Source organism: Diabrotica virgifera, chromosome 2, assembly GCF_917563875.1.
Source record: "Diabrotica virgifera virgifera chromosome 2, PGI_DIABVI_V3a".
NCBI lineage: Eukaryota > Metazoa > Arthropoda > Insecta > Coleoptera > Chrysomelidae > Diabrotica > Diabrotica virgifera.
Window position 1 is genome coordinate 106,201,099 of NC_065444.1, and position 23,785 is coordinate 106,224,883.

The 23,785-nt window shown below is 31.2% G+C and overlaps 2 protein-coding genes across 3 annotated transcripts in view; one reads left to right on the plus strand and one right to left on the minus strand.

Annotated features, from left to right (window-relative positions):
• Positions 1 to 497, plus strand: part of LOC114328896 (RUN and FYVE domain-containing protein 2) — a 143,564-nt gene extending 143,067 nt beyond the window's left edge. For both annotated transcript variants that reach the window (XM_028277876.2, XM_028277875.2), the window contains exon 11: positions 262 to 497. In XM_028277876.2, the coding sequence (XP_028133677.1) occupies positions 262 to 405 (144 nt within the window). In that variant the 3' untranslated portion in view covers positions 406 to 497. The remainder of the gene's footprint in view (positions 1 to 261) is intronic.
• On the minus strand, positions 447 to 23,345 carry LOC114328897 (uncharacterized). The gene is made up of 4 exons (XM_028277878.2): positions 23,189 to 23,345; positions 10,534 to 10,668; positions 10,020 to 10,173; positions 447 to 6,862 (listed from the first exon to the last, which is right to left on the minus strand). Exons 1-4 carry the CDS (start codon positions 23,244 to 23,246, stop codon positions 6,733 to 6,735), a joined length of 477 nt encoding a protein of 158 aa, XP_028133679.1. The 5' UTR covers positions 23,247 to 23,345; the 3' UTR covers positions 447 to 6,732.
• Positions 23,346 to 23,785: the final 440 nt, after the last annotated feature.

Consider the following 23,785-nt stretch of genomic DNA (forward strand, 5'->3'; position numbering starts at 1 on the left):
TTCTTATATTTTTTTGGGCTACGGCCTTGACAATTATTATCTAGCAACCAGGACCAATATGATTGGCCAATATAATTAAAAGTGCGAAAAAAGTTACCGGGATATGAAACCAGGTGTTGCTTTTCCGAACTTGCACGGTCCCAATAACAAAAATAGAATACACACCTTTTTCTTCGTAATATCTAGTTCGCCTGACATAATCCAGTTGAAATCGTTGTTTGTAGAAAATGCAACTAATTGTAATTTTCCATTTCATTTCAGCATCATTGCCGAAACTGTGGAGAAATATTTTGCAACGCCTGCTCAGACAATACAATGCCCCTTCCGTCGTCCGCTAAACCAGTTCGTGTTTGTGATGACTGTCACCTGATATTATTGGGCAGGACTAACTCTGTGATGAACTAATTTTAAGCTTAAAGTTTTACTATATTTACAAAAATGCAGAATATATTTATATATTTTATTATCCAATGGAAAAATATAAAAATTACAAAGATTTTGTTTCTTTTTTTTTTATATATATTTACATGTTTATTATACACCTTGTTCGAGATTCGTTTAAAACGTTACAGTTAATAATATTTACAACTTAGGATAGGATATTCGCACAACAAATTTTCAACTGTACACAAAAAATAGCTGTATCAGAGTAATTTATGGAAAGGTACATGAAACGCGAAGAGACATATTTTGAACTCGAGTTAACAGTTCACTTGAAGGCACAACAGTTTTCAGTGTTTTATTGTTAGATAAATGATTTGTGCTATTGAAACAGATTTGCACTGTCACTACTATTGCCACGATTTATTAAAATATATACTCATGGAAAAAATATCGAATATTTTGCAATTTTAGATTACTGATGTTATTCATATAGTAGGTTGATGGTACTCAATTAGTTTAAAAAAATTTTACGTTTATTCAGCGTTTAGTATCATTCGTGCATTTTATCATAAAAAAACCTTTACTTTAAGAAAAAACCATACTAATTCGGTTATTTTTAGTTTAATTTATTAAGTTTAATTAAGTATTTTTTTGGTTTAACTATGTTTAAACAAGTATGACATCAAATCAGCCAAAAATATGGGATATTATCGAAATACCACATAAACATTTTGTAATTTTGTAATTTGTTTCATTATTTTATGTGTCGTCATCTAGTTGAAAATGTGTTCTACAAATATACTCTAATATTCTACAAAATGTAGATAAAGCTATGAATGCGGATTTTTTAAGACACTATCTAAGACACATCATAAACATATTTTGAACTTTTTATGGACACAATAGTATCCATAAATTTTTGTTATTCTTAATGATTAAAAATGGACGGATTTACAAAATCACGTTTTAGAAGTAAGTAACAAACTGTCTATTCTTGAAATATGCAATCAATTATAATAAAATATGCAACTGTATATATGTTCCATAAGTTATCTACTACATTTAACAGGTTAAGGTTATACCAAATCTTCTGAACTGCTCCTGGGTACCAGAGCTATTTTCTTTCTTTATTATCATATAACAATTTTACAAATACCATTCGGTTTCTTGTGTGAAAACCAAGATAGTAAGTAGTACATTGAAACTTGACCACCCCAAGTGGGTGAACATCACAGTTTTTCAGTAGAATACAATGTCAAAGACAAAAATATAAGTGATTCAAACATATTATTTATTTATTTGGATTATGAACATTTTCAAAAGCCTAAAAACAAAAATGTTGTATCTGTGCAGGGATTGCATGACATCAGTGGCGGCTAGTGGCTTTAGGGACAGGGTCGGCAAGGTTTTGTCTCCTCAGATAGGTATGTCATCTAATTAAAAGGCTTCAATTTCATAGGAGATTTTTGGTTTTGGTTTTTGTTTATTTTTATTTTTTTTTTTTTGTTTTTTCCTATAAATTTAGAACCTCAACCTGTTTATAAATTAACTCTAGTCTATGTTTTATAACTATAACGTAATTGTAAAATTTATTATTGTTTTGGAGAGATTTTAAAAGTTTTTTCTATTGACATTGGAGACAAGCTTGACATTCTCTCTTGTTTGATAGTGTTTCGACAATACGTTTTGACTCTTTTGAGACGAGAGAAATCCCGTTCCTTTAAGGCAGAATTTGCCCATATTTGAGAACAATAATTTATTAATTTTGGGAACAGTTTTTGTACCTAATGAATTGCAGTATATAAAATTATACATATTTTGTAACTTATCCCACCTTCCGAAAATATTTGAATCAGCATATAAAATTTCATTTTCTTATTTTATTTGATTATAGAATGATGGATAATGAACTTGTCTAATAGATATTTTGAAAATTGAAGTAATAAACGACAGACGTACTCACAATCATTTAAATGACACTTAAATGATTGTGAGTACGTTGTCTTTTACTGTTACTTCATTTAAAATGAACTCACATATTCAACCCATTCAACATTTTGACAATTCTTTGGCGTAACTTTTAAATTTTGAATCGTCAAAGAGGTAAATGACTTATGACAGTGAGTAAATAAAGCAGGGGTGTAACAGTTTTAACTTTTGCCTGGAGACCATACAATTCACCGGACATCAAGGCAGCGCCGTCATAAGTTTGCTTTACCAATTTATTTTTGATATCAAAAAAATTTTAATCTGTCCTTTAAAACACCAAAAATATATTCTATCTTATGGCTTCTACTCACGTCTGAAAACCTAAAAACGTCTCATAAATATTAGACGTAACGTGAATGACATGTTACCTATATCAGTAGTTTCGTCTACTTTACCGAAAAGAATCAAAATGTAACTACTAATTGATTCTTTCATTCTGTGCTGTTTTAGGTACGCCGCTAAATCTCTTCGAGACAGAAAGTAAATTAGAAAATTCTAGATCGTATTTGTTAAACAATTTTATTTGTTCTCTATAATTAACTTGATTTAACGAATGCTCCGATTCATCCTATCCCCTAAATGGTAATTCCTGGTAGCAAACTTAAAAAAACTACAATATCAATAATTAAACGACGTAAAACTACTTATTTCATAGTTTCATCCCGGTCGCGCTAGCAATACGTGGCTAGCTACGTGCCTTGCTGCCGTTTGCAGATCACCGATCGGCAGATTGGTATCTGCCGGACTTGCCATTCAAATGAATAAGGGAATGTATAATTGGTTGCCTATCGGCTAATATTCGATAGCTTCTTATTACAAGCAAATCGTCAATCTGCCGAAGCGGGCCTATTGCAATCGGGTGCGTGACTATAGCATCATTAATTTGAAAAGTCTTGAATTTAGTCTTTAATTAAGTCTTTAAAGTTTAACTTTAATAAAAGTGTTTAATTAAGTGAAAATTCTTTTAAAACCAATGAATAAAATTTAGTCTGTATTATCTCACAGATATTTTTTTATTTCACAGAAACGAATATCATCAACTCACATTAAATTAAATATTTAAAAAAATCTATAATGTGTTCATAAATGTAAGGGTCGGCACTGCCGACCCTGACTAGCCGCCACTTCATGACATACATAATATTTTGAGTTTAGGGAAAGAACACACGGCACTTAATCTGTTAATAATAAGAGCAGAATGGCGCAGAAAGCTTGAGAAGGTCGAGGTCCTTTAAGGGCTATAGCACCGTGATGATATGATTTAATATATTTAATGTGAATTAACCACGCTTTTAATTGGAAATACGTTTATTCTCAATGAAAATTATGGTTAATAACGATTAAATTAATAAACAGAAATGTCACAAAGAAATGGTTTCATTCCCATAAGTAGCTGTCTACTTAAAGAATGGCTGTCAAGCAAGCCAGTGTAGTGAACAGTTGCTAAGATGAAATATTACAAATGGGGTGTTTGATTTAGAGGTAGAACTTATCAGTTGAGCCCGTCAAAATCAAAACCTGCTAAATCCTAAATTTTTCATTCTGCTAAATCCAAACTAAAAGTACAAAAATCCTAAATTTTTCATTCTGCTAAATCCAAACTAAAAGTACAAATTTCGTAAGATGTAAGAGGCATTAAGAGGACAAATTAGTGTGCCATTTTATGACATTTATTGATGCCCCTTTGATTGAAAAACGCGGGATACTTTTTGGAAAATTTTCATTTTTAATGTTTTTTTAGATTCCTGACAAAATTTAAAAACATGGATCTAGCCGGTATTTATTCTATAGGCCTCAGTTACTTATCGGTTCTATTCTTTTTTATGTTACAAACTCAACATATCCATTGATTAAATTATGGATATCTTGTATGTATATGTTGATAATAATAATGTTAACTTACTTCTAAAACATATACAAAACATTTGTAACATTTTCTTTCTAAAAATTACAGAAAGATAATGATAAATACCAGAAATGGACGGACAAATAAATAAAATCAAAATCAATGGGAAAATCCCAGTAGCTGGCTGTATACCATAATTAAAAAATCATACAGAACAAGTAAAAACTTCATTTGTATAATGGTATAAAACGTTTATTGAAAAACTATTAAAAAGTCATCCAAAAGGATTCGCAAAACGTTTTCGATCTAGATCAGATCATCTTCAGTGCGTTCTGCTTAGTACATGATACTTTTATAATATTTATAGCGACTCCAAGTCGATGTTAAAGGATTTAATGTGTTAGAAGTGCTCAAAGTCCACTTTTGTTGGTCTGTGTCCATTGAACTGGCAAGAACCACAAGTTTTTATCGAGCAGGGAACCATGTTGCCCTTTGAGCACTCCTAACACAATTCAATCTTTTCCATTCAATCAACAAAAGTCCACTTTTGTTGGTCTGTGTCCATTGAACTGGCAAGAACCACAAGTTTTTATCGAGCAGGGAACCATGTTGCCCTTTGAGCACTCCTAACACATTCAATCTTTTCCATTCAATCAACAAAAGTCCACTTTTGTTGGTCTGTGTCCATTGAACTAGCAAGAACCACAAGTTTTTATCGAGCAGGGAACCATGTTGCCCTTTGAGCACTCCTAACACATTCAATCTTTTAACATCGACTTGGAGTCGCTATAAATATTATATAAGTATCATGTAAAACATATTTCTTGATGTTACCAATTTGATAAGGTTGCTAGTTTCATGTACTAAGCAGAACGCACTGAAGATGATCTGATCTAGATCGAAAACGTTTTGCGAATCCTTTAGGAAGACTTTTAATGGTTTTTAATAAACTTTTTTATACCATTGTACAAACGAAGTTTTTTACTTCTGTATGATTATTTATTGGAAAAATAAATCTAGAAGTATATAACAATTAAAATTAGATCTTATTTGAGATTCAATGTCAACAAAAATAAAAGCAACTAATTCTATATGATCTATAAAAATAGACCCTGTATACTATAAACAATTTTTGCACTTTTACACCACATATATTTTTTCCAATAAAGATATAAGTTTAGTGGACTATAAATGCTTTGAGAATATGCTTACAGCAACAATTTACCATTAATATTTAGGCCACTTTCATTTGGAAACAAAATCGTAAAATGGGCAATTCTATAATATTTTCCCTTACAAATGCCTGCTACTAAATATCTAGTCTAAACATGAATTATTTTTAAAATCCTTGCTGTGATTGACTAGTATTTGCATTTATAGCTTAGAAATGTACAATGTACAGTGAGGACATTTAAGTTGGAATAAATTCAGTTTCTTGAGAATGGGCAATTCTGGAGATAAAAATCCCAAAACAGGTTGATTGTTATTTTTAAATTATGATTTTTTGGCATATGTATCATACTAGTGACGTCATCCATGTGGGCGTTATTAAATTCTCAGGCATTATTTAATTCTCAATTCAGTAATATAAACATTAACATAATTATTTATATAGGGCGCCCTAAATTTTTTTTAATTAATAATTGAGACAAAGAGAAAAATGTATGTTTCGAGAAGAGAAAAAATATTTAATTCGAAATACATTTTACTGTTGTCAGAAAACAGGAAAAAATGTTTATTTGACAAATAAATATTATTCTTCGCTTCAATTCAATATTAAAGCTATTACCCACCTGCATAACGAAGCGAAGGGTCAAAAATCGAGGTCCTGCCTAGTGGCAGTTTGAACATTTAATTTAAGCAAAAAGCAATGTTTATTTTTGAAATAAACATTTTTATTATTTTTCTGGTTGCGGTAAAATGTATTTTGCATTAAATAAATTACATAAATTCTTCTTTTGTCTCAATTTAATTCAAAAAACATTTTTTTGGATACTCTATAATTATCTTAATGTTTAGGTATATTACTGAATAGAGAACTAAATAACCTTTCAAATGAGCTATCACACGACCTCTATTCTCATTTAAAAAATCATCATTTACGTCATCACGCCCACACGGATGACGTCACTAGTATGATATATATGCCAAAAAATCGTAATTTAAAAATAAAAATCGACCTGTTTCGGGATTTATCTCCAGAATCGCCCATTCTCTAGAAACTGATTTATTCCAACCTAAACGTCTTCACTGTATATTCAAAGCATTAATAATAGGAGAAAATACTTATCTGGCATTGTTAAAATTAATTAGCAATAACAATAATTGCTCCAGATATTGTGAAACATTGAAGATTAGTTTTTCCAGATCAAATAGTCCTTAATATAACATGTGAAAAATGGAAGTTTTATAGGCTCCTAAACACCTAAGAGTAGGTTAGATGCCTTGACATCAGTCAGTAAAAAAATCAGTTACCTTTTAACTATCTTATTATTTGATAATTTTATTTAAGCTCAAATCAGTTGATATAGAGCTAAAATTGTACTTAAAGCTACAAAACTCAATGAACCTTTGAATGAAATACCACTGTTGCATCGATGATCCAAAAAGCAGAAGCACCAAGTTGTGTTGTCATAATATTTACTAAAACAAAAAAGTTTAATGGGTAAAGTTTTTTCTTATTTTTACATAGCATATTTTTATTAAAGATGTTTCTTTGGTATTACTATGATCCTAGAACAAGATCTTTTCCTCACAGAATATGATTACAATTTAAAGAAAAATCTACATTTGGTTATTATTCCAAACACACCATTCGTAGACAAAACTGATGTCTATATTGTCAATTTATAACAATGATATTCAAAGAAATACACCAAGAACCTTTCAAGATGATGTTATTACCCCAGGGATATCAAATTCTGATTGTTTTTATGCGTTATTTTGTTTCTGTAATTTGTATCATAGATGTGATTCTGTAAATGAAGTTTTTATATTTTGTACATAGATGTATGTTCGTGTATTGTGTGTTGCATATGTATTGTATATGAAATTGTTATTGATTTATTCTTCTACTTCCTTTACTCTACTATTGTTGGTATGTTCTTGTTGTTGACTTCTTCTTTTAGTATTGGTAACTAAAGCCTGCTGCATTCTGCTGATGGGTTTGCTACACACTTATCTTCATTAAGTAGGATGAGGTCTGCTTCTTTCAACTCTTCTCTTTTTCAGGTCTGTTTTCTGTCATGATTATTAATGTATCTTTCCATTGTACTCTGTACATATTTGTCCCAGGCATGTTTGCATATCTGGGATTTCTCAAAGTATTTGATCTTGACATATCGCCGCTTCGCAAGAACGTAAGCTTAAGTCAAAATTGGACGAAATTGACTTATTAATGCAGATCTACTAAAAATAACGATATCTATCGCGTGAATAAAGACCTATGACGTTAATAATAATAGTCGCTAAGAGATGACACCAAGTGTCTATATTTGGTTTAAGAAATTTAGTAACATCCGTAAATATATAACAACCTTAATAAGATTGAGATTTGGTCATGCTTGTTATCCTACTCATCTTGCTAAAATCAAAATTTACAATTCAGACTTATGTGAAACATGTCAAGAACAAGGAGATCTTAATCATATCTTTTTAACTGTTCCAAATATATTCAGCATACAGGAACTCTTTTAAGCAGCTTGCAAACGCTGCAAATATTTCCTCCGTACCAAATAAATAACCTATTGGCTACTAATGACAAAAGAGTATATGATTGTCTAATCAAATTTATACATAGTACAAATGTATGTCTGTAATCAATTTTAGCCAATCTCGTTCACCTTTTTTTTACCCAATTGTTTATTTTCCCTCCTTTTCCCTATTTATCGTAATGTCTTTTAGGAATTTTTAAGAGGTTTTTTTTTCTTTTGACTATTTTGATCTGTTTGCAATAGTAGGTATAGATTATAGATAGACACTTTTTTACTTAGTATTAAGTAAATTAGAATAATATGTTTTTCTTTTTAATAATTTGTATTAGGTTTAATAGTTCTTTTGTATTAGTATTAATTATTATCAAGTTGTATCTGGCTAAATAGCTAAGTGCTAAAGTCACAAATAAAAAAAAAGTGTCTATATTTGTTTAGCGCGAAATTATTTAAATACTTAACATTTTCATATGAATACAGACCCAAGTTAGTTACACCGCAGAATAGAGCAGAATGTGAAGCAATTTGTGTGTTTACTTCTCGTCAAGGACGACCGATTTTATACTTACAATTAGTTTTTGTGAAAATTCTCTCTGAAATAAGACCCCTTTTTAGTTAGGTCAGCGTTTTAACAAAGTTGAAGTAAATGTTTCTGAGGAGAAAAGACTCAACTGTAATAGGGGTTAACAAAAACACTTTAATTTGTCTAGTTATCACAGTTTGTATTTAGATATATTTCTAACAAAATTGTATAGGTAATTTCTTTAAAGTAACAACTTATTCGGAGTTATGCTCATAATCGTATCCATAAAATTTTAAAATGCCTCTCCTCTAAAATCGTCTTTTTTGACTTAAGCCTACATTCTTGCGAAGCGGCGGGCGATGTTTCATGCTTGTTTACCTCAACACTTAGTTGTTTCGCAGTCTCTCCACATAGAAATTGTTGCTTTCACAGGGTATTTTGTAGATGCAGTTTTTGGATCTTTCTTGTATGTTGTTGGGTTTGGTTTTGTACAGGATAGATTATAATACAGATTATTAAATCTTCCCAGAATGTTTAGAATAATCTTTTTTGAGAACGATTTTTACAGTGTAAATTGAAACATGAAACATTTAGTTACCTAATTAAAAACATTAAATTCGTTACACCATTAATAATTGTGGTTCATAATCATAATACTTAAATTAGACACGCCACAAGAAAGCAGTTTCAGAACCTTGTTCCAAATCATTATTATTAGGAAAATTGTAAAATTTGACAACATTACAATTGTCTTATTTAGAAGTACAGGGGTTCCCTTTTAATGACATTTCTACTTGGTTCAACTAATTAGATGACTGTCAAACTAACGTCAGAACGTGTATGTATCGATCTGTAAATTGGTGCCGAAATTTGTAATTATTACTGTAAATACTAGTTATCAAAATTAGTTTTCGCTCAAATAGTGACTAATAACAATTGTGTTACGTGTTAATCATCAAGAACAAGCTGTAACTTCGGTCAGTAAGAGATGTTTTATTTAATAATCTTCCAACTTAAACACGTTCAGTGTCAAACTGTCAATAGTTTTTCACTGTTGCTATCTCGTCCCAACGGACGCCAACGGTTAGGCAACCAATATTGCAGTGATGTATCCAAGGTTATCACTTATTTCCAGACATCCAAAGCGTTAATATAAACAAATTCAAGTTACTTTTGACTACACCTTGTCTGGATCCAATCCTTCCAGTAATCTTACTAGTTCATATGCAACTGCTACTATGACTAAACAACGTCCGAAGTATCCCAAGAAGACCGAAGCAATTTTATAATTAGTTGTACGTCTCTATAGTATCCAATGATTGCATATTAAATTTTTTTTTCTTCATAATTTTTACCTAATGTTATTTAAGATTTAGAAATTAACTGTTATAATATTTAGTTTTAAGTACTTATTGTAATTAATTATTGTATAACCAATATTGTTTGTGTCAATGGCCATTGCTGCCGAGACACATAAATTTAAATAAAAAAAAGCTAATTAGATACCTTCTGTATATTACGTTAAATAAAAAAAAAAGAATTTTAGATCAGCATAGGTATAACTTACTCATAAATATCCAATTCCTTCACTGAATTATTCACATAGTTGGCTAATTTAACATCTACAGCTGCAGGCCTACAACCTTCATAATGATCTGCCGGAATATCTGTTCTAATACCTTTCATAGAACTCAGACAATCTCTGGTAATCACGGTTTCCCCTGAAAAATTTATATTAATTACAAACTTTGACACCCTAATTTTTTCTTAACCCTTTAACATCGGGAATCGCATATACGCGCGAAAGTTTGCTTGCCACATATACTGGAGACGCATATATTCACTTGCATCAAAATGTACTTCAGAGCAGGAAACGTTATATATTAATTTTTATAAATAATTAATAAAACGTTTATCTTGTGTGCTTGTTTATTCAATTTTACATTAACGAACTTGTTTACCAAAAAAGTCAGGAAATGCATAGATGCCCGGAAGTGTTAAACGGAAGTGCAAGGCTCAAAACTCCCGTATATGAGGCACTGCACATTTAAAAATTGCCATCGCGAAAGGGCTAAACATACCATCTTTTTGTTCAAGGATTTTCACACAAACATCATCATCCTCAGGACACACTTTAGTCCAATGAAATAACCAATTAAAGGGTGTACCACATCCGGGCTGTGTAGAAACACATTGATAGCACCAAAGGGCAGCAGCTAAAATCAAAAGTGTAATATCAGTAAATCAATGATGTCTAAGGAGATCAAAATAGCATAGCACTAATGTATGTAATATTTTACAGTAAAGTGATCAAATGTCCTATAAAAACATAATTGTCCCATTTTTAACTATTGTGCCATAATGCTAATACTGAAAGAATCTTATCGCTTATGAAAGTACAAGGTAAGGAAAAGGATGGGAACGGATACTCTTTCTGCAATGTTGAAGGTACTCTACAATTTAAAAATGGCTTGTTCTATACTAAATTTATACAGTAGAAATAAACAAACCAAGACATGTTAAATGCTACTAGGAGCACTCCCGAATCATAATTTACAATGTATATACATTGTAAATCCCAAATAATGATTTCCAAAGTTTGTACATTGTAAATTATGATTCCGGAGTGCTCCTAGTAGCATTTAACGTGTCTTGGTTTGTTTATTTTTACTGCATCTTGATTGTAAATTTAGATTAGTTTTTACAACTTTATATTGGAAAAGAAAGGTTTTAAAATTGGCTGGAATGAAAGAAAAATATCCTTTGACCCCTAAAGAGACTAAGGCATGCTTTATTGTCAAAAATTTTTTTTACAATTTGTGGACAAAGCTTATACAAAATAAAAAATACAATAAAAAACAAAAAATAAAAAATAATAAAAACTACAAACAAAATAAAAACAGAAACAGACACCAAATAAATGGCGTGAGTTATACTACTTAAATACAATTTTACAGTTATTAAGTACACATTAAAAAATTTTAAAATTTTTGCAAATAATATGTATACAACGTCAGAGCAAAAAGAAGGCGAACGAGGAAAAGGGAAAGTAAATCAAAAGATCTATGCCGCTGCAAATATGTAAAAAAGTACTCGAAAGTAATAATCCTGCAAGTCAATTTGCTGAATTCAAATCGTTTATAAAAAAGTCATTCACTGTATAAAAAGCTCTCTCAAGCAAATAAACTTTCAAGGCCTTGTGAAAAGCGGGAAATGCAATAGATTTGATGTTAGATGGCAGGTGATTGTGCATTTTTCTCGAATTGTATAGTATAGAGCACTTAACCAGCTCAGACCGTGGGGTTGGCAGATAAAGATTATGCTCCACGTTTCTAAGAGGATAGTTGTGAGTGGGTCTCTCTGGACCTTCTGATGCATGTTTGCGAATTAAACAAACGGATTCAAAAACAAACAAAGAAGGAAGAGTTAATATTTTAAATTTTTTAAAGAATTCCTGGCAATGAACTCTGCTATTGAGTCTCAGGGAGTAACGAAGAGCTCTATTTTGTAGTTTCAAAATATGCTCAAATTGAGTCGCACAACACGAACCCAGAATGGAAGGGCGTACCGAAAATGAGACTCAAAAAGGGCATAATAAACGGTCCTAGATGTTGACAAATTCATTTCCGTAGCAACTGATCTTAGCGCAAAACAAGCAGAACTTAATTTTTTGTGTAAGACATCAATGTGCAAGTTCCATTTTAGAGACTTATCCACAATAAGCCCTAAGAACTTCACCGATTCAACTACCTCTAGACTGTTGTTATTAAGTATTAAAGGTTGCATCATACTGTTGTAAGGTAGGACTTTGGTTTTAGAAACGTTAAATAACAGGAGATTCGAATCGCACCACGATTTAATGGTGACTAGGTCTGTAGCTATGGTATTGCGAAGATCCATAATATCCGTGTTACTCCAAGTAATACTAGTATCATCTGCAAAGAGACATATTTTACCTTTAATGTTCAGACTAGAGATGTCATTTATGTATATCAGAAACAAAAAAGGGCCTAGAACTGAACCCTGAGGTACCCCACATTCTAATGACATGCAAGAAGATGTCTTCGTGTCAACCCTTACAAACTGACTTCTTTTAATAAGATATTTAAGCCATTTAAGAGCCTTTCCCCTAAATCCATAGTGCTGTAATTTGTCAGTCAAGATGTTATGGTTTACACAATTGAATGCTTTAGAGAAATCACAGAAAATTGTTGCTGTAGAGTGATGGTTGTTTAGACTGGAGTAAACATGATCGAAAAGGAAGAACATAGCATCATTCGTGCATTTGTCACTCGGGAATCCAAATTGATGTGGAGTAAGCAATTTGTATTTCAACAGAAAAGATAAGATTCTTTTTTTACCAGACTTTCAATTATCTTCGACAACGTGGGCAATAGGGCGATAATTCGAAGCAAGATCTTTATCGCCTCCTTTGTGTATAGGAATAATATCGCTGTCTTAAGGCAGCTTGGAAAAACTCCAGTTTCGAATGACCTGTTTATTAAGGTAGTAAGATGGTTTAAAGTGCAATCAGGTAGAGCAGAAAACATTTTAAGAGTGAGGCCATCAGTCCCAGATGACAATTTGTTTTTAATGTCATTTATTGTAGAGCGTAGTTCACCTAATACTATGGGTGTAAAAAAGAAACTATTTACATTCTTATGACAAAGATATGAAATCGGATCCTGAGAAGGAGGCATAGTATTTGTTAAATTTTTTGCCACATTTACAAAGTAATTGTTCAGGGTCTCAGGAGAAGTCGGGATTGTGGTGGGAGAAGTCTTATCTCTCAGTTCATTTACGATAGACCACGTTTCCTTAGCAACATTACCTGATTTAGCCAGCCTTGCATTGTAATAAATTTCCTTGGCGGCCTTTATGGCTTTATGGTAAATTTTCTTGTAAAGCCTAACGTAATCATGGAAGGATATGTTGTCCGAGAATTTTTGAAGTTATACTTCTTTAGGCGCGATTGGGAGTGAATTTTCATTATTCTGCGTGCATGCGCACACAGACAGTATGGCGTTAGTTGCTAAATCTTTGAAGTTAGGTATAATTATATCAGTGCAAAAAAAAGGTGTGAAAAGAATATATTAGTGTTTTTAGTAAATATATTTATTATAATTTTTGTGTCTTTGGATTTGTCTTCCTCAGGAGTAAGATGAGTGTTATTAAAACATTTATATTTTTATTATACTTCACTTCGTCTGTTTGTTACCATGAATTGTCATTATGTCCGAGACGATATACACAGAGTCCTCGTAGCGTGATTGGTATAGCGTTAGGCTAGAGATCGAGATGTCTTCGGTTCAAATCCGGACCATTCCTATTCTTTTTTTTTATTTTTGGAAAGTGGTAAGCATTAAAATTAGTTTAGTATTTAAATATAATTAAAATAATCTGTTTAAAGTACCTTTATTTCGTTGAAATCATATAATAGAAATATAACTTCTTACGTGCGTACAAAGTACACACACATTCTTTTTTTAGGTATGATAATGAGCGCATGTTCTTTGCAGATATACGTAGACCTCTAGTTGACCAGGGTTTACGATGTTTAGTTTTGACGGGCCTAAGAGGAAAGGATTCGTATGCCAGACCACACAATAATTTTATGAATCTAGAAAACTCGATGTCGACATCAACAGAGCGGAAGTATAATAATATAATACTTTATTTGAAATAGGATAACCTAATATAAACATGCTAAAGTACATATAGTCAAAACAATACAAGTATTGATATAGTCCATAACATAATTTAAAAAGTAAAAAACTAAAACTAGGGGAAGGGAGGGCAAGATGGAAGGCTTAACTTTATGATGTGAAAAAAATGAAACAACGTAATACACAACTTTCATTTTAATCATTCTTGAAAGAGACCTTATACATTTACAAAAGTCAGCCATTAAATATTATTAATAATAAGTAGAATTTTTTTATGAGTAATTAAAAAATAATGTCAAAAATTCCATCTTGCCCGTACCCTGAGGGCAGGATGGAAAGCTTGTTCGGGCAAGATGAAATGTAGAGGAAAGCACTAAATTTTACAGTTTACACACATAAAACTGCCATCTTCTGTGTCGGTACACAATTCATGTGCCCAACCATTACATACAGGACATTGTACCCAGTCCTCTGTGGGCGGTTCCACATAACGTTCACCACATACACAGAACACATCATTTTATGAAGACTGTTCTAAATGTTGTACAATATTTTTAACTTTTTCTGTTTTTGTCCCTTTTCCTTTACCTTTTCTTTTATTCTCGCAGGTTCCTATTTCCTTGCTTTTATTTTTGCCTAACTATTATCTTCCAACTTGCCCTAAGTTGCAATTTTCCATCTTGCCCATATGCCCCTTTCCAATAATAATATCAATATTTTAAAAATGCTTTATTATTTCTCTTATTTAAATATCAATTCAGATAACCTGTACGTAATAGATACTTTGTATAAATGCATAATAATAATATTATACACCTTGTTTAAATCATCGTATCACAAAAATTCAATAATTGCGTAATATATAACTGCGAAAATAAGAAGGCAGCGTGTACACTCATTAGCTGACCTGAACTGATTGAGCCGTCGTTTGTAAATGGAAGAGGTTCGCCTGCATCTGTGTGAGTGTGGATCCGGGCGCTTCATTGCGCAGTTCGGGTTTTATAGGTAATTTCCATCTTGCCATATCCTTCCATCTTACCCTCCTTTCCCCTAATTTAAAATGTCAATACCTAAAGCCACAAACATTTGATAATTTAAAATTTAAAAAGTAAAAAACTGAAACTAATTAAAATGTCAATATCGAAAGCCACAAACATTTGAATAAAATACCAATGCGATTAATGTAAGCACAATAAGTATACATACAAGGCAACACAAATACATTCAACACATCTTATTCTCTATAATATATTTTTTTAAACTGTACTTGAATGTATTAATGTTTCTACAAGTTCTTAAATCGAGAGGTAGTTCATTATATTCTCTAAACCCTTTGCAAATTAAAGAATTCATCATAAAGCTATTTTTAAACTCAACAATATGTAGATTATTTGTACCCCTTGTATTATAATCATGTACATCTCTCTGAAAAGAAACATATTTTTGAAAGTAAGATGGAGCCAACGAGTTCAATATTTTATACACAAAAACCATGGTTAGGTAATGCAAACGTTGACGAACTGACAACCATTCAAGTGATTTTAACATAATCAATATTGGCGTTATTCTACTAGTTCTTAATATGATGCGCATCCCTCTATTTTGAAGTTTTTGTAACTGACTAATTTTATTAAGACTGAATAAATATACAATCGATGCACAGTAATCAAAGTGTGGCTGTATTATTGTATTATATACAGTTACTTTAGTCTCAGTCGACAGATTTTGAGCTATTCTGGTGAAAAAGTACAATTTTTTTGAATTTTTTTTACTTATACAGTGGAACCTCGATTATCCGTCTCTCTATTAACCGTCACCTCTGTTAACCGTCATGGTCGATACCTACATAAGTTATATTGACAACATAAGTAAAAATTTAGTCATCAATTAATTTTGTTTGAGCATTGCGATAAGCCAAACGAAATTCGTACGTGCAGTTATGCCACCACCGCATTTTTTTATGTAAATAATTTTTGTTATTATTCAGGGCTCTGGATTAAATTTCAATTTAAATAGGTGATAAAAATGATACCGTGCTTTTAGAGTTCTATTTTTAGAATCGCAAGCCGAAAATAAAAATGCACCGCACAATAATTATTACAGTCAATCATACCTATTCTGTAACTCATTTCGATGATAGAAGTCAGTAAAATCGAATAGAAGTGACAAAGTCGAATAGAAATAGTCCAAATCCGTATTCCATAACTACTTCGGAATCTCTACAATCGTAATGTGAATAGAAATCACTTCGACAGCATTTACCCTGTCGAGATGAGATTCCGATTATCGGAATTGTGGTTGACGCAAGCGCATTTTGTTTTGTTTTGACGTTTATATTTTATATATAAAAATAATTAATTACATACTACTTATTTATAATTATTTATAGTATTTGTACCTTTTTTTAGCTGCTTAATTTTTAGTCTGTGGTGTTATTTGTTTAGAGAACTATATATATTTCATTTAGACATGTTGTACGAGTATGAATAATTGGACCTAACCTTATTTATTTGCTACTTGGCGTCTGAATGTTTCCCATTCACATTGTTGCCATATTTTGTTCGTATATTTCTTGTACAATTGCAATCAATGGTATAATGCACAAGAATAGCTTGATAAATAAATATTATACCAGTATACTTGTATATTTATCAGTCAACGCTCATAGCCTGAACAAATTATAGAAAAGATGCCATTTTTGGGAAAAGTTGTTTAGCAGTTATTTCAACTGAAATCGAATCTTAAAGATTGCATATTATTAGTAATATCAATTTTAAATAATTTATTAATAATAATGAATTAATAACATCAATTTAAATATCTTTGATTTAAAAGCATTTATACTTCTTATCTTCACTTATCTTTTTTATTTATCAGTTTATCTTCTTTTTTATATCAATTTTAATTAACTTTAATTTAAAACCATTTATCCTCTTTTAAGCTTTTTGCATCCAGTATTTACACGAATATTTTATTTACTTCTCAAAACTTTGAGGATAGTATGAAGAAAGTATGAAAACATTGAGGAAATGGCAACGGTGTCATATCTCAAGTAACAAAATAGGTCACAGAACACAATTTCGCTGGTTACTGCGCGGCTGCCACCTCCTCAGAACCGCGTGAAATAGAAGTCAGAGATTCCGATTACGATATGAGTTACAGAATACCGATCCAAACACAAAAATGACGCGATAGATATCAAACATTCCGATTTTGGGTAATTACGATTCGACTTGGTCATTTCTATTCGATTTGTTAAAAGTTACAGAATAGGGCTGAATATCTGTGTGTCACCATGATTAAATTTGATTCAAATTCGAACACTGATTGTGTCACTTAGTCGTTTGATCAATTAAGTTTTGTTAATATTCTGTTAACCGTCTTTTCGATTATCCGTCATACCATTGGTCCGGTGCCCTGACGGATAATCGAGGTTCCACTGTATACTCAAAATGTCCATCAAATGACAGCACGTTATCAAGCTGAAAACCTAAATATTTTGCCGTTTTTACAATTTTGATCTCTTCATTTTTAATGTGTAAATTAATCAGATTTAAATTTATTAAACTATACTTATATTTAGTAGTAAAAATAACAGCTTTGGTTTTATCAATATTTAGTTTTAATTTATTCATGTTGAGGTATTTATTAACTCGATCAAGTGTTCTGTTCATCTTCTCTACAGCATTCTCTAACTTAACATCACTACAGTCGGAAAAATGAAAGAATACCCATGAACGAACACATAAAACACGCTGTATTTTCCTGACATCGTGTCACAAAGAAAATTGTCCAGTACAAGTAAATGTAACAATAATTATTACATGTACTTGAGCTGGCCAATTTTTTGTGTGACACGGTGACAGGAAAATACAGCGTGTTTTATATGTTCGTTCATGGGTATTCTTTCATTTTTCCTACTGTACATGCTATCAAAGTATCATCAGCAAAAAGATTGATAAATTCACAATCCAAAAACAAATCTATATCATTTATATACAGTATGAAGAGGAGTGGTCCAAGGACACTACCTTGAGGTACCCTACCAAAATGTCTTTCTCAGTCGATACTGTATTATTAAAACATACTTTTTGCCTGCGATTGCTTAGATAATCTTCAAACCAACTTAAAACCTTACCGGAAACTCCATATTGTTCAATTTTAGCTAATAAAATGTTTCTATCAATGGTTTCAAAAGCTCTTTTCAGATCCAAAAAAACTCCAATAGTATATTTACCATCTTTTATATCATTCTTTAGCTTGCAGATTGTTAGTTGTAATGCAGTTTCACAAGAATGGTTCTTTCTAAACCCAGATTGATTTTCTATTAAAATTGAATTCCTTTTTACATGTTCCATTAATTGCTCATAAACAACTAGCTCCAGGAGTTTCTCAATTGTCGGTAATGTGTTAATAGGTCAAATTCCTCAGCCTTATTTGTATTACTGATCTTTTGGATAGGAATAATTGTACTAGTTTTAAGCTGATTTGGCACCTTACCAGCATCCAGTGACGTATTAATTAAGTTTAGTATGATGTGACCAATTGTCTCATAAATTTCCTTTAACGTTCTACCATTTAAAATTTCATAGTTAGAATATTTATTATCCAACACATTCATAAATGAACTCTTTCAAAGTTAATTGTACAAAATTGTCAAATGGCAAATAAAGATTACAATTTACATTTATCCAATCATTAAAAAAATCTGCATGACTTACAATACTAGAAATACTCTCACTAGTAATACCACTAGAGGTCAAATTATTTCCGGAAATTTTTTTGAGATCATGAATATTTTGAAAATTTCCCGAGTCGCAGACGAGGGAAATTTTCTAAAAATATTCATGATCAAAAAAAAATTTCCGGATATTAATTTGACTTCGCGTGGTATTCGGTAAGAAAATTCCACACCAAATTTGCATTTGAAAATCCAAAGCTGCATGAACAGATTAATAGCGCGCCATAGCTTTGTCAGCAATTATTTAGGCTTTCAAATTCGTAATTTCTACTCATTGTAGTTGCATGGGAATACCATTTCAAGATAGAAAATAGTATATTCTTCAATTTTACATAAGTTTTGAGTAACTACAAGTGATAGAAAATTATTTTTTGGCGTTTTATTTTAAATTATGTAAACAAATAAAAACCAGTCTGTCAAAAATGTTCTGTTATTGTAGACGTCAAAAAATTTCCACTATAATTCGCTGTTGGGTACCCCACGAGCAAAAAATTTCCGATAAAATACCTCCGTTGCCATGGTGATCTGTCAAAATAACGTATTTTGATTGGTTCAAAATTACAGGTGTGGAATTTTCAACAAAATATTCATTAAAACCCATAGATATGTCCATACTGTCTCTTTTAACGGCTATTTCACCAGTGATGTTACATCGAAATTGAACACATTTAGGTGTATCTTTTGTATTTGTATTGACCAATTTTTTTAGTGTCTTCCACATTTTTTTAGGATTTGATCTATAATTATCTATTTGATTATAATAGTATGCAGATTTTTTGGACTTTAAAGTACTAACTACATCATTTCTATGTTTTTTGAAATTATTCCACATAACTTGTTTTTGTGTTTCATGACCACATGATTTGAAATTCTTATATGCATCATCACGAATTTTATTTTTTTATAAACCTCATTATCAAACCATGGTAATTTAGGATTATGTTTACAAGTCTGAATAGGTGCATTATTATCAATTTCAATTTTACAATTTTCATGTATTTGTTGGTAGATAACATCCACATCAGTAGAATCGAAATTCCAGTTATATGAAATTAAGTTAGTTTTTATTTTCAAATAATTTTTTTCATTTAAATTTCTATATTGTTTAATAATCATATTAGATGTGGATTTCGTATTATTAAGATTTACTGATATTACTGAGTGATCACTAATTTTAGGAGAATCATGAACGTTGGATGTGATTTGATCCTCATTTGTAAGCACATAATCAACTAACGTTTTACTTGTATTTGTTATGCGTGTTGGTTTGTCTATTACCTGTCTTATACCATAGTTTGATAATAGGTTTTTAACCTTCCTAACATAAAAAGTATCAGCAAAAAAATTCAAATTAAAGTCACCGATTAATACAAAATTGTAATTCCTAGCAATAATACAATCACACATATTTTCAAAATCATCCAAGAACTTAGCATCAGAACTTGAAGGCGAATGATAGAGACAACCCACCAACCAAATAGATGATAAAAAGTTAATTTTAACAACCTTGCACCAATAATTTTTGTTCAGAACAAAAGTTTTCACAACAGAATACTCATAACTACTTTGAATATATATTAAAACTCCGCCAGTATGGCGACTAGTTGAATCACATCGAATGCATTTGTATTTTTCAATGTAAATTTCCTTCTCTTCAACATCAGAAGTTGTTCTAGTTTCGCTAAGTAGCAACACTTTAGGATTATAGCAAAGTAAACTTTGACATATTTGATCATAATTACCAATTATACTTTGAGCATTTACATATATAATATCCGTATTAACAGGTATACTCTGATAAATACTATTTACATTATTACAATAAGAAAGCTGTTGGTTTACTGTATTGGAAGTTGTTAGTTTTTTGCTGCCATTATTTTGGGTACCCCCTTAATATACCTAATGGTTAAGTTAGTCTCACCATTCGCAACCCTACTAGTTAACTCAGTTCTTACTTTCAAAAGATAATCACGTTGAAGTTTAGTTAAGTCAGATTTTATCTGTAAATTACCTAACACAGTCTTATCAACTTTATTTTTATTTTTCAAAATATTAAGCACTTCTGTTTCAGAGTTTAATACTACTTTGATTAACCTAGGCTTAGCATCGACTACATTAGTTTTTTTGCCAAGACGAAAAACATGTTTTAAATTCACACTACTGCAAATGGTAGTTAGAGCAGCTACAACTCTGCTATGATCATCAGCTTCTTTCTCATGGACTGTAGGCTTGGTAGATTCATCCAAATTGTAAATAATCAGATTACTTGATTTCTTTTTTCTTTCTTCCAATTCTTCCAGAAATGCATCAACGTTACTTTCCAATGGGCAGATGGAGTTAGTAGCATCTATTTTGACATGCTTACTGTTAGAACTAATGCTCAAAGACTCATTTGCGGCAGTAGTTAAATTATTAATTGTATCCTCAATTCTTATGATATGTTGTTCAATAGAAATGAATTTTCCCTGAGTGTTGGAGTTATGATCTTGAACAGCCTCTTCTAATACATTGATACGTTTTATAAGATCTGGAATCCCAATTACATTTTCTCGACATGGGGGGCAATAAAAAGGCATAACTCTAGATACCATCACTATAACACGAATTTCAGAAGAGGAGAGGTTGGAACACTTCTTGCAATAAATTCTTTTACATAGGTCACAAGGAAAACCAAACAATTCCGTTTTGCTTTCTTTAAACACACAATCATGATTACATTTAGCACATTTTCCTGTTGATCCCATGGTACTGGATTATTTAATAAAATTATTTAATAAAATTTATTCAAGTTCAAAATTGATACGCCACTGCCTTTTGAGTTCAGAACTCATTAACATAAACAAAATGAGTCAGAAATGACCTGGTTCACACCATAAAAATGAAATTAGTTTTTATATTGGTAAAAAGAATTACGTTAATTACCAGTTTAACACATTCGCGGTCATGACTGCATATGAAGTCATTTACTCCATAAGAATACGTGTATCAAATGACAGCGTGTCCGCAAATGTGTTAATGCAATGTAGACCATTAACATAAAACTGTTTTACGAAGTTTTTCTGATCAGATGAAAGGTTATCACTTGTACTTTACTTTGATACCAAACTTAACTTTGATTATTAAGTATTTCCACACAAAAACTTTAATTTAGAGGAGCACAAAAATACAGGTACTGTTTTGGTGGATCAATTTCACATTGTTCCACGAAGTTTCACGATGTTTCACGAAGTTCCAGTCAGTTGTTTGACATAGGTGTTTAAATGTTAGAAAATTTTGTTCTCCAAAGACACGGAACAATTTTCGTTGCATGTTTTCACTATTATTTTTTTATTTTAACCAAAATGTAGTCAATACTGCTTCATGATCAGAGAAACCTGAGTTGAAAACAGTACAGTCAGTAGAATTTGGAGCCCAAGACGATACGACATAATCAATGATACTAGAGCTAGTTTTAGTTATTCTGATTGGAGAATTTACATGCATACCTATACCAAAGGAATCAAAGATAGAATGAAGAGATTCCTGAGCAGCACACACACTGGAGTAGTCAATATTTAGATCGCCACATAGAATTAATTTACTTTTTGAAGGAATAGTTTCTAGCAAGCTAAGAGTTGTAAGAAAATCTGCACATCCGCATAGGGAGTTCTATAAATACAAATAATATAGAGGTCAGAAGATTTCTGATAAATTATGGAGAATTCAAATACTTTTTCAATTAATAAATTATCAAATTTGGTCACTGCCTAAAAGTCATTTTGTGTAGACATAATCAAAGTACCCCCATGAGATAATCTACTCCTGTTAAATCTGGATATAATAGTGTAATTTTTAATAAACACAGGTTCATCAACATTTAACCAATGTTCAGTTATGGCAACAATCTCGGGAAAATTTAGCTCTTCTAGTAATAGAAGTAATTCATCAGTTTTGTGTCAAACAAATAACAAATTTAGTTGTCTTGTTTAATTATGTTTTGAAGTAAGTATGGTATAATAAATAAGTATTCAAGGCAAAATTGTTATTTTTAAATTATACGCCTCACAATTAAATACATTACATACTCCTAGGTCTCAAATTAGCTAAAAAGAGTATGTTTCAATGATTACATCTTGATGAAAGCCCCCTCGGACTCTCCTTTGGCTGGATGGTATCCTCCAAACCCATCTTGGACGTGTCCCTTCTAGTTTATGATTTGGTCAGCCTACCTAACACCCAATATGCATACAGATATTTTTAAGCTAATAATAAATAAGTAGTGTCTAAAGAGGTTGAATCATAATTGCCACACCCATAGTTATTTGAAAAATACACATATTAAAAACTTACTTTGAGCAACGAATGCTGTTAAAATAATTGATAAGACACAAGGCACAAATTTTCCCATATTTAAATGTGTAAACTATGTTATTTAAAAAAAAACTTGAAATTTTGCTTGTGATGTGATATCCTGCAATGTTTATTTGTATGGTGCTGTCTGCTGTCAGCTGTCAAAGTCAATGCTAATGTCAAACAAGAGAAACGTTGACAGAATGTCAGTTGTCTATTTTTAACTTGTTAATAGAAATCTGCAGTAAACAGACATAAAGGTAGTTTATTCACCATAGATGTCACTCATATCTATTTTGATGAGTAAAAAATTTTAAATTTCTTGTTTAAAAGGTGATTTAACAGTGTTGTCGGTTTTAGTCAATATTTAACATTATTCACGTCTATTAATAATTATTCTAAAACTGCTTTCTTCTAGTATATTAATCACTTTTTTAATTTATTGTTTTCACTCATTTTGAAAAAATGTGAAAACTTTGAATTATCCATGTCATTGTCCGTCTGTCCCAGAGACACTGTAAACACAACTCCTGCGTCATTAGACCGTGATTAGACCAGATAGAATGACAAATGAAGTATTGAATGAAAGCTTATAAC

Coding starts and splice junctions, on each gene's coding strand:
- LOC114328897 (XM_028277878.2), bottom strand. CDS start 23,246: ATGGGAAAATTTGTGCCTTGTGTCTTATCAATTATTTTAACAGCATTC. Junction 10,669..23,188: donor AACAGCATTCGTTGCTCAAA/GTAAGTTTTTAA, acceptor TTTTGATTTTAG/CTGCTGCCCTTTGGTGCTAT. Junction 6,863..10,019: donor AAGGAATTGGATATTTATGA/GTAAGTTATACC, acceptor TTTTTGTTTTAG/TAAATATTATGACAACACAA.